Source organism: Oncorhynchus mykiss, chromosome 16 (genome assembly GCF_057628025.1).
Source record: "Oncorhynchus mykiss isolate SJ-2025 chromosome 16, ASM5762802v1, whole genome shotgun sequence".
Classification (NCBI taxonomy): Eukaryota; Metazoa; Chordata; class Actinopteri; order Salmoniformes; family Salmonidae; genus Oncorhynchus; species Oncorhynchus mykiss.
The window spans coordinates 80,888,387-80,903,221 of NC_143037.1; the positions used below are offsets into that span (position 1 = coordinate 80,888,387).

At 41.7% G+C, this 14,835-nt stretch overlaps 1 protein-coding gene and 1 long non-coding RNA gene across 3 annotated transcripts in view; both read left to right on the plus strand.

Moving 5' to 3' along the window:
• LOC110515266 (plasma membrane calcium-transporting ATPase 2) overlaps nt 1–14,835 on the plus strand; it is a 158,518-nt gene that overhangs the window by 77,672 nt on the left and 66,011 nt on the right. For both annotated transcript variants that reach the window (XM_090204070.1, XM_090204071.1), the window contains exon 11: nt 10,350–10,492. In XM_090204070.1, coding sequence (XP_090060196.1) covers nt 10,350–10,492 — 143 coding nt within the window. The remainder of the gene's footprint in view (nt 1–10,349; nt 10,493–14,835) is intronic.
• Nucleotides 72–4,448, plus strand: LOC110519365 (uncharacterized). Its single transcript, XR_002472824.3, has 4 exons — nt 72–133; nt 767–802; nt 4,133–4,211; nt 4,293–4,448. It is a non-coding gene; the product is annotated as an uncharacterized LOC110519365 (long non-coding RNA).

Consider the following 14,835-nt stretch of genomic DNA (forward strand, 5'->3'; position numbering starts at 1 on the left):
TCCGTTTCCTCTGCCAAAACCACAGACATCTAACCATTGGCTGGAATGTTCCATCAATTTAAATCTCAGGAAGTAGCTACCCACATGAGCAAAAGAGGATGAGGTAAATCAAACCAAAACAAGCTACTTGAAGGTAAACGTCTCTTTTTATCCGCTTGTATATCAATTTTTTTTTGTGAAAAGGCATGACAGTAGTTCGCTTATCATGTGAAATATAAATGTACATTTCAGATGAACTCCAGACCAACCAATACAAGCTGGCCTCTGACATTCATCATAGCTTTATCAGACTGCTTTAGAAAACAGATATATTTGCTAGTTAACCATCAGATTGATAACGCTGCTGTACAGTAAATGCGGTTAGCTAGATAGATGTCTTGCTAAATTGAAAATGTAGGGAAAGCAAGCTAGTTAACTCCCACTATCATCACTGCATTGTAGCTAAGTTTCTAGAAAAAAAACAATATATTTGCTCTCTATATTTTAAAGACTTGTTACTGACTTTTGAACACTTGTCAAACTACTTAATTCCACTGCCAGTTTATTGATTAGTTAGTTGGTGACTGAAACAGTTGCATTCTCAATTTCACAGCAAATAGACTAGCTAGTTAAAAGTAAATGGGGACAACTTGATCAAGTTTATATGTAAAATTGTTTTAAAAAATGATGGCACATTTAAGGTAGTTGTGGTTCCCAGCAACTTGAACCAGCACTGCAATTTGAGCAGTGAGATTAATTTCTTCCCCCTCTCTCCTCTTTTACTCAGGTTGAAGCACATCCCCAACACCCAGACAGACACCAGGTAAAACACCATGGAGTTTATTCACAAGGTTAGATGGAGAATAATGTGTGGATCTAATTCTATCATGCAGACTTGTACCCAAACTTGTAACTTGGGAAGCTCATTCAATAACACAGACATGGGTGATTTCTGTCCCAGGGGACTAAACTGTGGCAAGTTTTTTTTTTTTTTTTTTCCAAGTTAGATTTAATTGAATGTAAATAATGTATTGCACTTTTGGAGTCACTTTTTTATTGTAAACAACAATAGAATGGTTCTAAACACTTCTACATTCATTGGGATGCTAGCATGATTATGGGATGCTAGCAGGATTATGGGATGCTAGCAGGATTATGGGATGCTAGCAGGATTATGGGATGCTAGCAGGATTATGGGATGCTAGCATGATTATTTGATGCTAGCATGATTATGGGATGCTAGCAGGATTATGGGATGCTAGCATGATTATTTGATGCTAGCATGATTATGGGATGCTAGCATGATTATGGGATGCTAGCATGATTATGGGATGCTAGCATGATTATTTGATGCTAGCATGATTATGGGATGCTAGCATGATTATGGGATGCTAGCATGATTATGGGATGCTAGCATGATTATGGGATGCTAGCATGATTATGGGATGCTAGCATGATTATGGGATGCTAGCATGATTATGGGATGCTAGCATGATTATGGGATGCTAGCATGATTATGGGATGCTAGCAGGATTATGGGATGCTAGCATGATTATGGGATGCTAGCAGGATTATGGGATGCTAGCATGATTATTTGATGCTAGCATGATTATGGGATGCTAGCAGGATTATGGGATGCTAGCATGATTATGGGATGCTAGCATGATTATGGGATGCTAGCATGATTATGGGATGCTAGCATGATTATGGGATGCTAGCATGATTATGGGATGCTAGCATGATTATGGGATGCTAGCATGATTATGGGATGCTAGCATGATTATGGGATGCTAGCATGATTATGGGATGCTAGCAGGATTATGGGATGCTAGCATGATTATGGGATGCTAGCAGGATTATGGGATGCTAGCATGATTATTTGATGCTAGCATGATTATGGGATGCTAGCAGGATTATGGGATGCTAGCATGATTATTTGATGCTAGCATGATTATGGGATGCTAGCATGATTATGGGATGCTAGCATGATTATGGGATGCTAGCATGATTATTTGATGCTAGCATGATTATGGGATGCTAGCATGATTATGGGATGCTAGCATGATTATGGGATGCTAGCATGATTATGGGATGCTAGCATGATTATTTGATGCTAGCATGATTATGGGATGCTAGTATGATTATGGATAATTCTGAATGAATCGTGAATAATGATGAATGGGAAAGTTAGACGCACAAATAAAAATACTTAACATTCTAATACTTTAATACACAAGTGAATTTTCCCAATAATTTTGGTCCCCTAAAATGGCGGGGACTATGTACAAAAAGTGCTGTAATTTCTAAACGGTTCACCTGATATGGATTAAAATACCCTCATATTAAAGATGACAGTCTGCACTTTAACCTGAGTCATTGTATAATTTCAAAGTGCTGGAGTATAAATCCAAAACAACAAAAAAAATCACTGTCCCAATACTTTTGCATCTCATTGTATGTAAAAAAATATATATATATATATATATATACACACACACACACACACACACACACACACACACACACAGTGGGGCAAAATAGTATTTAGTCAGCCCCCAATTGTGCAAGTTCTCCAACTTAAAAAGATGAGAGAGGGCTGTAATTTTCATCATAGGTACACTTCAACTATGACAGACAAAATGAGAAAAAAAATCCTGAAAATCACATTGTAGGATTTTTAATGAATTTATTTGCAAATTATGGTGGAAAATAAATATTTGGTCACCTACAAACAAGCGAGATTTCTGGCTCTCTTTTTTAAGAGGCTCCTCTGTCCTCCACTCGTTACCTGTATTAATGGCACCTGTTTGAACTTGTTATCAGTATAAAAGACACCTGTCCACAACCTCAAACAGTCACACTCCAAACTCCACTATGACCAAGACCAAAGAGCTGTCAAAGGACACCAGAAACAAAATTGTAGACCTGCACCAGGCTGGGAAGACCGAATCTGCAATAGGTAAGCAGCTTGGTTTGAAGAAATCAACTGTGGGAGCAATTATTAGGAAATGGAAGACATACAAGACCACTGATAATCTCCCTCGATCTGGGGCTCTACGCAAGATCTCACCCCATGGGGTCAAAATGATCACAAGAACGGTGAGCAAAAATCCCAGAACCACACGGGGGGACCTAGTGAATGACCTGCAGAGAGCTGGGACCAGAGTAACAAAGCCTACCATCAGTAACACACTACGCCGCCAGGGACTCAAATCCTGCAGTGCCAGACGTGTCCCCCGGCTTAAGCCAGTTCATGTCCAGGCCCGTCTGAAGTTTGCTAGAGCGCATTTGGATGATCCAGAAGAAGATTGGGAGAATGTCATATGGTCAGATGAAACCAAAATATAAGTTTTTGGTAAAAACTCAACTCGTCGTGTTTGGAGGAAAAAGAATGCTGAGTTGCATCCAAAGAACACCATACCTACTGTGAAGCATGGGGGTGGAAACATCATGCTTTGGGGCTGTTTTTCTGCAAAGGGACCAGGACGACGGATCCGTGTAAAGGAAAGAATGAATGGGGCCATGTATCGTGAGATTTTGAGTGAAAACCTCCTTCCTTCAGCAAGGGCATTGAAGATGAAACGTGGCTGGGTCTTTCAGCATGACAATGATCCCAAACACACCGCCCGGGCAACGAAGGAGTGGCTTCGTAAGAAGCATTTCAAGGTCCTGGAGTGGCCTAGCCAGTCTCCAGATCTCAACCCCATAGAAAATCTTTGGAGGGAGTTGAAAGTCCGTGTTGCACAGCAACAGCCCCAAAACATCACTGCTCTAGAGGAGATCTGCATGGAAGAATGGGCCAAAATACCAGCAACAGTGTGTGAAAACCTTGTGAAGACTTACAGAAAACGTTTGACCTCTGTCATTGCCAACAAAGGGTATATAACAAAGTATTGTTATATACTTGACCAAATACTTATTTTCCACCATAATTTGCAAATAAATTCATTAAAAATCCTACAATGTGATTTTCTGGATTTTTTTTCTTCTCATTTTGTCTGTCATAGTTGAAGTGTACCTATGATAAAAATTACAGGCCTCTCTCATCTTTTTAAGTGGGAGAACTTGCACAATTGGTGGCTGACTAAATACTTTTTTGCCCCACTGTATATGCATGACTTAGCATTCAGTACCTCTATCCATCTCTTTACAGGTGCTACAGAGGCAGAATATTCCAAGAACCTCCACAGCCATCTGACCACCTACCTGCGATCTCTCCACAGCACAGAGAAGTAAGCTCCGCTGGTTGTAATATACTTGACGCACTCCCAGACTTTTATAAAAAACTAACATGTCCACCCCTTGACCTCTAGGTGAGTCTGCTGGGCTGTGGAACTCTAGAGCAGCACATCAACGAACCTGCCACCCTGTCAGCAGACAGTTCCCAGAGGAAGGATGCAACTATCAAGGCTGTAAATGGTCACATTTGGGGGATGACCACCAAATGCAATAAAGTTTTGTATAAACTACTCATGTTTTTATTTTACTTTAATAGGTTACAAAACATAACTTTTTCATGGCCTGTTGGTCTTTTCATTTTTACTAAACGACTAAGATAACTTAAACATCAGACCACAGGCAGAAAACACTGCAAGCTTATGGTTCAAGAAGCTCTCAGAATCAATCAGCACTGAAAAAACGATCTGATGTGATTGGTCAAAATACCAGTTAGTGGAAAGAATATCAGAATTGGGCTGCCTGTCTCAACGCAGCCAGAGACAAGTGAATATATTATAAGTCAGTTGTAGTGTTTGTAGCAGTTTCTTTGAGTGATAACATATACAGTACATGTTAAATGTGACTCTTGCTGTAAGCAAAGGGACGGTCCTAATGAAGGCCCTAGTATTCAGGCAGGCTGCTTGAAGATGTCACCATCCAGGCCCTAGTATTCAGGCAGGCTGCTTGAAGATGTCACCATCCAGGCCCTAGTATTCAGGCAGGCTGCTTGAAGATGTCACCATCCAGGCCCTAGTATTCAGGCAGGCTGCTTGAAGATGTCACCATCCAGGCCCTAGTATTCAGGCAGGCTGCTTGAAGATGTCACCATCCAGGCCCTAGTATTCAGGCAGGCTGCTTGAAGATGTCACCATCCAGGCCCTAGTATTCAGGCAGGCTGCTTGAAGATGTCACCATCCAGGCCCTAGTATTCAGGCAGGCTGCTTGAAAATGTCACCATCCAGGCCCTAGTATTCAGGCAGGCTGCTTGAAGATGTCACCATCCAGGCCCCAGTATTCAGGCAGGCTGCTTGAAGATGTCACCATCCAGGCCCCAGTATTCAGGCAGGCTGCTTGAAGATGTCACCATCCAGGCCCCAGTATTCAGGCAGGCTGCTTGAAGATGTCACCATCCAGGCGAGATGACAATAAATAGATGTCCCTTTCATCACCAAAGACGTGTTAGTATTTACTTTGCTTTCTAGTGATCTGACTCCCTCTACACCTGAAATGGAATGACAACAAAAACATGAAAAACCAGTGCCTTAGACCGCTGGGCTCCCGAGTGGTGCAGTGGTCTAAGGCAGAGAAGTCCCTACAAACCCGGATTTGATTCCCGGCTGTATCACAACTGGCTGTGATTGGGAGTACCACAGGGCGGTGCACAATTGGCCCAGCGTCGTCTGGGTTAGGGTTTGGCCCGGGTAGGCAGTCATTGTAAATAAGAATTTGTAACTGACTTGCCTAGTTAAATAAATACGTATGTGCACATCAGAAAATGATACCAACCAAAAGCCTATTTGCTGTGAAATTATAAGGTCCATTTTTCTTTCTAACTTCTTTCAGTCACCAATTAATCAATGAACAGGAAGTAGTTTGACAAGTGTTCAAAAGTGTCCTTGTTTTTGAAAGAAAAGCTATTTTTTTGTCCATTAAAATAACATCAAATTGATCAGAAATACAGTGTAGATATTGTTAATGTTGTAAATGACTATTGTAGCTGGAAACGGCTGATTTTTAATGGAATATCTACATAGGTGTACAGAGTCCCATTATCAGCAACCATCACTCCTGTGTTCCAATGGCACGTTGTGTTAGCTAATCCAAGTTTAACATTTAAAAGGCTAATTGATCATTAGAAAAATCTTTAGCAATTATGTTAGCACAGCTGAACATTGTTGTTCTGATTAAAGAAGCAAGAAAACTGGCCTTCTTTAGACTAGTTGAGTATCTGGAACATCAGCATGTGTGGGTTCAATTACAACCTTTCTTCTGAAACTCATCAGTCTATTCTTGTTCTGAGAAATGAAGGTGAGAAATTTCCAAGAAACTGAAGATCTCGTACAACGCCCTGTACTGCTCCCTTCACAGAACAGCACAAACTGGCCCTAACCAGAATAGAAAGAGTGGTGGGAGGCCCCAGTGCTTAACTGAGCAAGAGGACAAGTACATTAGTGTCTAGTTTGAGAAACAGATGCCTCACAAGTCCTCAACTGGCAGCTTCATTAAATAGTACCCACAAAAGACCAGTCTCAACGTCAACAGTGAAGAGGCGACTCCGAGACTCCGAGTTGCAAAGAAAAAGCCATATCTCAGACTGGCCAATACAAATAAAAGATTGGCAAAATAACACCTCAACGGAAGATTGGAAAAAAGTGTCATGGACAGACAAATCTAAGTTTGAGGTGTTCGGATCACAAAGAAAAACATTTGTGAGATGCAGAAAAAATGAAAAGATGCTGGAGGAGTGCTTGACGCCATCTGCCAAGCATGGTGGAGGCAATGTGATGGTCAATGGGTGCTTTGGTGGTGGTAAAGTGGGAGATTTGTACAGGGTAAAAGGGATCTTAAAGAAGGAAGGCTATCACTCCATTTTGCAATGCCATGCCATACCCTGTGGACGGAGCCAATTTGGAGCCAATTGGAGCCAATTTCCTCCTACAACAGGACAATGACCCAAAGCACAGCTCCAAACTATGCAATAACTATTTAGGGAAGAAGCAGTCAGCTTGTATTCTGTCTATAATGGAGTGGCCAGCACAGTCACCGGATCTCAACCCTATTGAGCTGTTGTGGGAGCAGCTTGACCGTCCGTATAAGTGCCCATCAATCCAATCCAATCCAACTTGTGGGAGGTGCCTCAGGAAGCATGGGGTGAAATCTCTTCAGATTAGCTCAACAAATTGACAACTTGAATGCCAAAGGTCTGCAACTTTCTATAATTGTTGCAAATGGAGGATTCTTTGACGAAAGCAAAGTTTGAAGGACACAAATATTATTTCAATTCAAAATCATTATTTTTCAAGACTATATTTCCTATTCATTTTGCATGTTTTCATGGAAAACCAGGACATTTCTAAGTGGCCCTAAACTTTTGAAAGGTAGTGTAGATGTAACAGTATTGCTTCCGTCCCTCTCCTCGCCCCTACCTGGGCTCGAACTAGGGACCCTCTCCACGCCCCTACCTGGGCTCGAACTAGGGACCCTCTCCTCGCCCCTACCTGGGCTCGAACTAGGGACCCTCTCTGCACACATCGACAACTGACGAAGCATCGTTACCCATCTCGCCCCTTGCAGAGCAAGGGGGACAACTACTTCAAAGTCTCAGAGAGTGACGTCACCGATTGAAATGCTATTAGCGCGCACCCCGCTAACTAGCTAGCCATTTCACATCAGTTACATAACATAGGCCTACCCCAGCCAAACCTGGGCCAATTGTGCACCAACCTATGGGGACTCCCAATGTGGTGCAGCCTGGATTCGAACCAGGTACTCCGTTTGTACTGAGATGCGCCACTCAGGAGCCCAATAGTTGCTGTCAATGGCTGGTCTGGAGTTCCTCTGAAATGTACAATTATATTTCACATGATAAGAAAACTACAGTCATGACTTCACAAAAAAATCTATTTACACAGAGAAACGAGGCGATTACGTTCAAGTAGATCGTTTTATTTTCATTTATCTCGTCCTCTATTGCCCATGTGGGTAGCTACTTCCTGAGATTTGATTGATGGAACAATCCAGCCAATGTTTAGGCGAATGTGTTTTTGACAGATGGAAATGATTGATCAGGAGTCACAAATTCATTTTTTAATTGCAAATCTCTTTCTACAAACTTACTAAACTTTTCTAAAAACATTTTGTTAGAATCTCTTGGTAACGTGACAATAGTGACAGAACTCCAAGCGTGTGCAGCTTCAAAATCTGCAAGTGTATTTTAGATTAACATCAGAATATTCATGCACGTAAATGGACTTGTAATAATTCTGAAAATAAATGATGCAAAGCTTATTGAATGTATTCAAACGTCAAATGACTTCGTTTTATGGCTTTTGTTAAATCTTTCACTCCTCATGATACAAGCTTGAAAAATACAATTACACTCGAATCATAGTTGCAACCACAAATCTAAATATGCGACCAGGAAATTCAAAATACAAAACTCATGTAGTTCTCTCATCATTATAATATTATATTATTATATACCTTCTACGTGGCAGGCCGCTCTCATCTGTCTGCACCATGTACTCTCCCAAGGGCTCATGTACTCTCCCAAGGGCTCGGTTCTAGTCCCTCTCCTCTTCTCTCTATAGACCAAGTCACTCAGCTCCGTCATATCCTCACATGGTCTCTCCTATCACTGCTATGAGGATGGACCTCTCCTCTACTCTCTCTACACCAAGTCACTCAGCTCTGTCATATCCTCACATTGTCTCTCCTATCACTGCTATGAGGATGGACCTCTACTCTCTATAGACCAAGTCACTGGTCATATCCTCACATGGTCTCTCCTATCACTTCTATGAGGATGGACCTCTCCTCTCTATAGACCAAGTCACTCAGCTCCGTCATATCCTCACATGGTCTCTCCTATCACTGCTATGAGGATGGACCTCTCCTCTTCTCTCTCTACACCAAGTCACTCAGCTCCGTCATATCCTCACATGGTCTCTCCTATCACTGCTATGAGGATGAACCTCTCCTCTACTCTTTATAGACCAAGTCACTCAGCTCCGCCTAATCCTCACATGGTCTCTTCTATCACTGCTATTTGGATGACACTCAACTACTTTTCTCCTTCCCCCTTCTGACACCCAGGTGGCCTGGCAGAGGTCTCAGCTTGGACGTTGGCCAGCCACCTCAAGGTCAACAAGACGGAGCAACTCTTCCTCCCGGGGAAGACCGGCCCTCTCAAAGACCTCTCCATCACGGTTGACAGCTCCACATTGTCCTCCTCCCAGAGTGCAAAGAACCCTGTGTGGCCCTGGACAACACCCTGTAGTTCTCTGCAAACATCAAGCCAGTGACCCGCTCCTGCAGATTCATTCTCTACGACATCTGTAGAGTACGACCCTACCTCACATAGGAAGAGGAACATCCGTAGAGTACGACCCTACCTCACACAGGAACCAGTCCTGTCTGGACTCCTGCAACTCGCTGTTGGCTTGGCATCCCGCTTGTGCCATCAAAACTCTGCAGATTATCCAGAATGCCGTAGCCCGCCTGGTGTTCAACCTTCCCAAGTTCTTTCATGTCACCCCACTCCTTCGCACTCTCCACTGGCTTCCAGGTAGGTGAACCTTTGCCCCCAGGCTGAGGTTCTGAATGCTCTGGAGCAGGTTTTCATCAAGGACCTCTCGGTACTTTGCTCCATTCATCTTTCCCTTGATCCTGACTAGTCTCCCAGTCTCTGCGCTGAAACACATCCCCACAGCATGATGCTGCCACCACCATGCTTCACCGTAGGAATGGTGCCAGGTTTCCTCCAGACGTGACGCTTCGCATTCAGGCCAAAGAGTTCAATCTTGGTTTCATCAGACCAGAGAATCTTGTTTCTCATGGTCAGAGTCCTTTAGGTGCCTTTTGGCAAACACCAAGCGGGCTGTCATGTGCCTTTTACTGAGGAATGGCTTCTGTCTGGTCACTCTACCATAAAGGCCTGATTGGTGGAGTGCTGCAGAGTTGGTTGTCCTTCTGGAAGGTTCTCCCATCTCCACAGAAGATCTCTGTTACTATCGGGTTTTTGGTCACCTCCTTTCTGGTTTTATTTTTAATGATCTAAAAATCTGTTTTCACTTTGTCATTATGGGTTGTTGTGATGTCATTATGGGTTATTGTGATGTCATTATGGGTTGTTGTGATGTCATTATGGATTATTGTGATGTCATTATGGGTTATTGTGATGTCATTATGGGTTATTGTGATGTCATTATGGGTTGTTGTGATGTCATTATGGATTATTGTGATGTCATTATGGGTTATTGTGATGTCATTATGGGTTATTGTGTGTAGATTGATGTGAAACAAATATTTTATAATTTTTAGAATAGGCTGTAATTTAACAAAATGTATAGAAAGTCAAGGGGTCTGAAAACTTTCAGAATGCTCTGTATATAGTAATAATAACATAATATTTAATAAGTTGATGTTTCCAGATCGTGTGTGGCTAGCAGAGTGTACTCCAGTCTATGTCCAGTACTTTGTCAAGTTCTTCATCATCGGAGTGACTGTGTTGGTGGTGGCTGTACCTGAGGGCCTGCCGCTCGCTGTCACCATATCACTGGCCTACTCTGTCAAGGTACGTGAGGATGGGTGTGTATGTTTGGGTAAACGTGTACTTGTTTGTTAGAGATCTGAGAGGGTAGGAATAACAGTAGCAGGTAGAAAGCAATATGTTGGAGCTTCCAAATGGCCAATCACTGACACCATCACTAACAGCTGTCCAATCAGATCTTCACAGTTATGTAGGGCATATGGAGCAATTTGGGATTGGGCAAACCCACACAACAACATACTTCAGTTTACTATAGTACTATATGTAGAATTCTGAGGTTAACTGTCGTATCCTGTAGAGTCCTTCACACTGTAGAATCCCTCGACGGTGTAGTGCTTCCACTGCCTTCAGAAAGCATTCATACCCCTCACCTCTTCCAATATTTTGTTGTGTTACAGCCTGAATTTAAAACGTTTTCAATTTATATTTTTTTTCTCTCACCCATCTACACACAATACCCAATAATAACGAAGTGAAAATATGTTTTCAGACTTTTTTGCAAATCTATTGAAAATGAATCGCATTTACATAAGTATTCACACCCCTGAGTCAGTAATTTGTAGAAGCACTTTTGGCAGCGATTACAGATGTGAGTCTTTCTGGGTACGTTTCTAAGAGCTTTCCACACCTGGATGGTGCATGATTTGCACATTATTCTTTAAAAAAATCTTCAAGCTCTGTCAAATTAGTTGTTGATCATTGCTAGGCAACCGTTTTCAGGTCTTACCATAGATTTTCAAGCAGATTTAAGTCTAAACTGTAACTCGTGAACATGCACTGCCTTCTTTGTAAGCAACTCCAGTGTAGATTTGGCCTTGTGTTTTAAATTTTTTTTATTTTTTATTTGATTTAACCTTTATTTAACTAGGCAAGTCAGTTAAAACAAAATCTTATTTACAATGACGGCCTACCCAGGCCAAACCCGGACGACACTGGGCCAATTGTGAGCCGCCCTATTGGACTACCAATCACGGCTGGTTGTGATACAGCCTGGAATCAAACCAGGACCTGTAGTGATGCCTCTATCACTGAGATGCAGTGCCTTAGACCGCTGCGCGTCTCGGGAGCCCTTTTAAAGTCCCTATTCGCCTCATGGTGAAATCCCTGAGCGGTTTCCTTCCTCTCAACTGAGCTAGGAAGGACGTCTATCTTTGTAGTGACTGGGTGTATTGATACACCATCCAAAGTGTAATAATAACTTCACCATGCTCAAAGGGATATTCAATGTCTGCTACTTTATTTTCACCCATCTACCAATCGGTGCCATCCTTTTCGAGGCATTGGTAAACCTCCATGGTATTTGTGGTTGAGTCTGTGTTTTAAATTCACTGATTGACTGAGGGACTTTACAGATAATTGTATGTGTGGGGTACAGAGATGAGAAAGTAATTCAAAAATCATGTTAAACTATTAGAGTCAGTTAGTTATGTGACTTGTTACACACATTTTTACTCCGGAACTTATTTAGGATTGCCAACACAAAGGGGTTGAATACTTTTTGACTCAATACATTTCAGCGTTTGATTTTTTTATTCATTAGTAAAAAATTTGAAAAACATAATTCCACTTTATCATTATGGGGTATTGTGTGTAGGCTAGTGACACAAAACAAATAATTGAATCCATTTTGAATTCAGGCTGTAGCCCAACAAAATGTGGCATCCATTTTAAATTCAGGTTGTAGTGTGGAATAACAATATCTGAAAGCAATGTACTATATAATGTCGTTGTATATTGTCGAATTCTACACACCAGTATCCCTCGATCTCACAGTGCTCACGTTAGAATGATTTTGATCGATTGGGATGCTTTACTGCTAGATTTGTCGATGCTGTTTTTATTTGAATGTGCTGTCTTTGGGGTGTCCCCTCGATGCCCCCTCGATGCCCCCTCGAAGCCCCCTCGATGCCCCCTTGATTGCGTAGTGCTTAATATAGAGTTTTATAGTGTACTGTAGAATATTCTACCCCACACGGTAGTATACCTTGATTGATTCATTGTATTTGAGTGTTTAAAAACACAATACAACCATAAATGTGAATACAATTCATTTATACATTTGTTGAGATTAACACAAAAAAGTTTTAAAGATGTTACTATGCAGAAATCTCTCCTCCATTTCATGGTTGCTAAAAATCTAATAGTTTGCCTAATTTCAGTTTTGTGACAAAACAAGCAAGTATAGTACCACCTAAACCGCTGTGAAGTATATTTTCTATATCCAATAATAATATAATATACAAAACAAAATCCCTCAGAGTGTTGAGAATCATTGTACCCCCTCAACCGCCGTGAAATGTCTTCAAAAAAAACAAAACAATTACCAGTATTTTCATCTGTTTCACGCCGTTTGTACAAAACCAAAAGTAAAACATGCAAAAACTAAACTTAAGCATGGGAAGCATAGAAATAGAGCACATAGAACATATCTACCGCTTCTTAGACTGGCTTTCAATGAGAATGACAGATCTATGTACATTTGGTCGGAACACCCAAAAAGTTATATTGCAGCTTTCAGTGTATTTCCATTGTGGTCTTAGTTCAAACATGTTGAACATTTACAGGTAACCCACATGAAAAAATACTCTAGAATAATATTGCCTAAATACTGTAGTATTACTATATTTACAGTGCATTCAGAAAGTATTCAGACCCCTTGACCTTTTCCACATTTTGTTACATTACAACCTTATTCTAAAATGTATTAAATGACTTTTTTCCCCCTCATGAATCTACACACAATACCCTATAATGACAAAGCAATAACAGGTTACAGAGAGTTACAAATTAAAAACTGAAATATCACATTTACAAGTATTCAGACCCTTTACTCAGTACTTTGTTGAAAGCCTTTATGGTAGAGTGGCCAGACGGAAGCCGCTCCTCAGTAAAAGGCACATGACAGCCCGATTGGAGTTTGCCAAAAGGCACCTAAATAATTTTTTCACCTTTTTTTTAACTAGGCAAGTCAGTTAAGAACAAATTCTTATTTTCAATGACGGCCTAGGAACAGTGGGTTAACTGCCTGTTCAGGGGCAGAACAACAGATTTGTACCTTGTCAACTCAGGGGTTTGAACTTGCAGCCTTCCGGTTACTAGTCCAACGCTCTAACCACTAGACTACCCTGTCTGCTGTACCCAAAATTACAACCAACTAATTGCAGCAGTGCTGCAAAAAATGGAAGAGGGAAAAGGGGAAAAAGTAAGGAACTTGTCTGTCGGCCCTGCATTAAAGACCAAAATTGGTTGAATAAAATTGTGCTAAGTAAAAAAGTATACCACTTTCATTTAAGGACCAGTAAATCGACAGTCGTGTCAAAGTCGTTGGGAGAGATTTCTGACGTACTAATTCCATGGCACGTGTTTTATGAAGTTACACATGGAGTAAACAATTAACAAGTCAATAACACAGTAGAAAAAAAGAGAGTCTATATACATTGTGTGCAAAAGGCATGAGAAGGTAGGCGAATAATACACATTTTGCTGATTAACACTGGAGTGATAAATGGTCATGTACAGGTTGGTGTGCAAAAGAGCAGAAAAGTAAAATAAATATAAACAGTATGGGGATGAGGTAGGTAAAAATGGGTGGGCTATTTACCGATAGACTATGTACAGCTGCAGCGATCGGTTTGCTGCTCAGATAGCAGATGTTTGAAGTTGGTGAGGGAGATAAAAGTCTCCAACTTCAGCGATTTTTGCAATTCGTTCCAGTCACAGGCAGCAGAGAACTGGAACGAAAGGCGGCCAAATTAGGTGTTGGCTTTAGGGATGATCAGTGAGATACACCTGCTGGAGCGCGTGCTACGGGTGGGTGTTGCCATCGTGACCAGTGAACTGAGATAAGGCGGAGCTTTACCTAGCATGGACTTGTAGATGACCTGGAGCCAGTGGGTCTGGCGACGAATATGTAGCGAGGGCCAGCCGACTAGAGCATACAGGTCGCAGTGGTGGGTGGCATAAGGTGCTTTAGTAACAAAACGGATGGCACTGTGATAAACTGCATCCAGTTTGCTGAGTAGAGTATTGGAAGCTATTTTGTAGATGACATCGCCGAAGTCGAGGATCGGTAGGATAGTCAGTTTTACTAGGGTAAGTTTGGCGACGTGAGTGAAGGAGGCTTTGTTGCGGAATAGAAAGCCGACTCTAGATTTGATTTTAGATTGGAGATGTTTGATATGAGTCTGGAAGGAGAGTTTACAGTCTAGCCAGACACCTAGGTACTTATAGATGTCCACATATTCTAGGTCGGAACCATCCAGGGTGGTGATGCTAGTCGGGCGTGTGGGTGTAGGCAGCGAACGGTTGAAAAGCATGCATTTGGTTTTACTAGCGTTTAAGAGCAGTTGGAGGCCACGGAAGGAGTG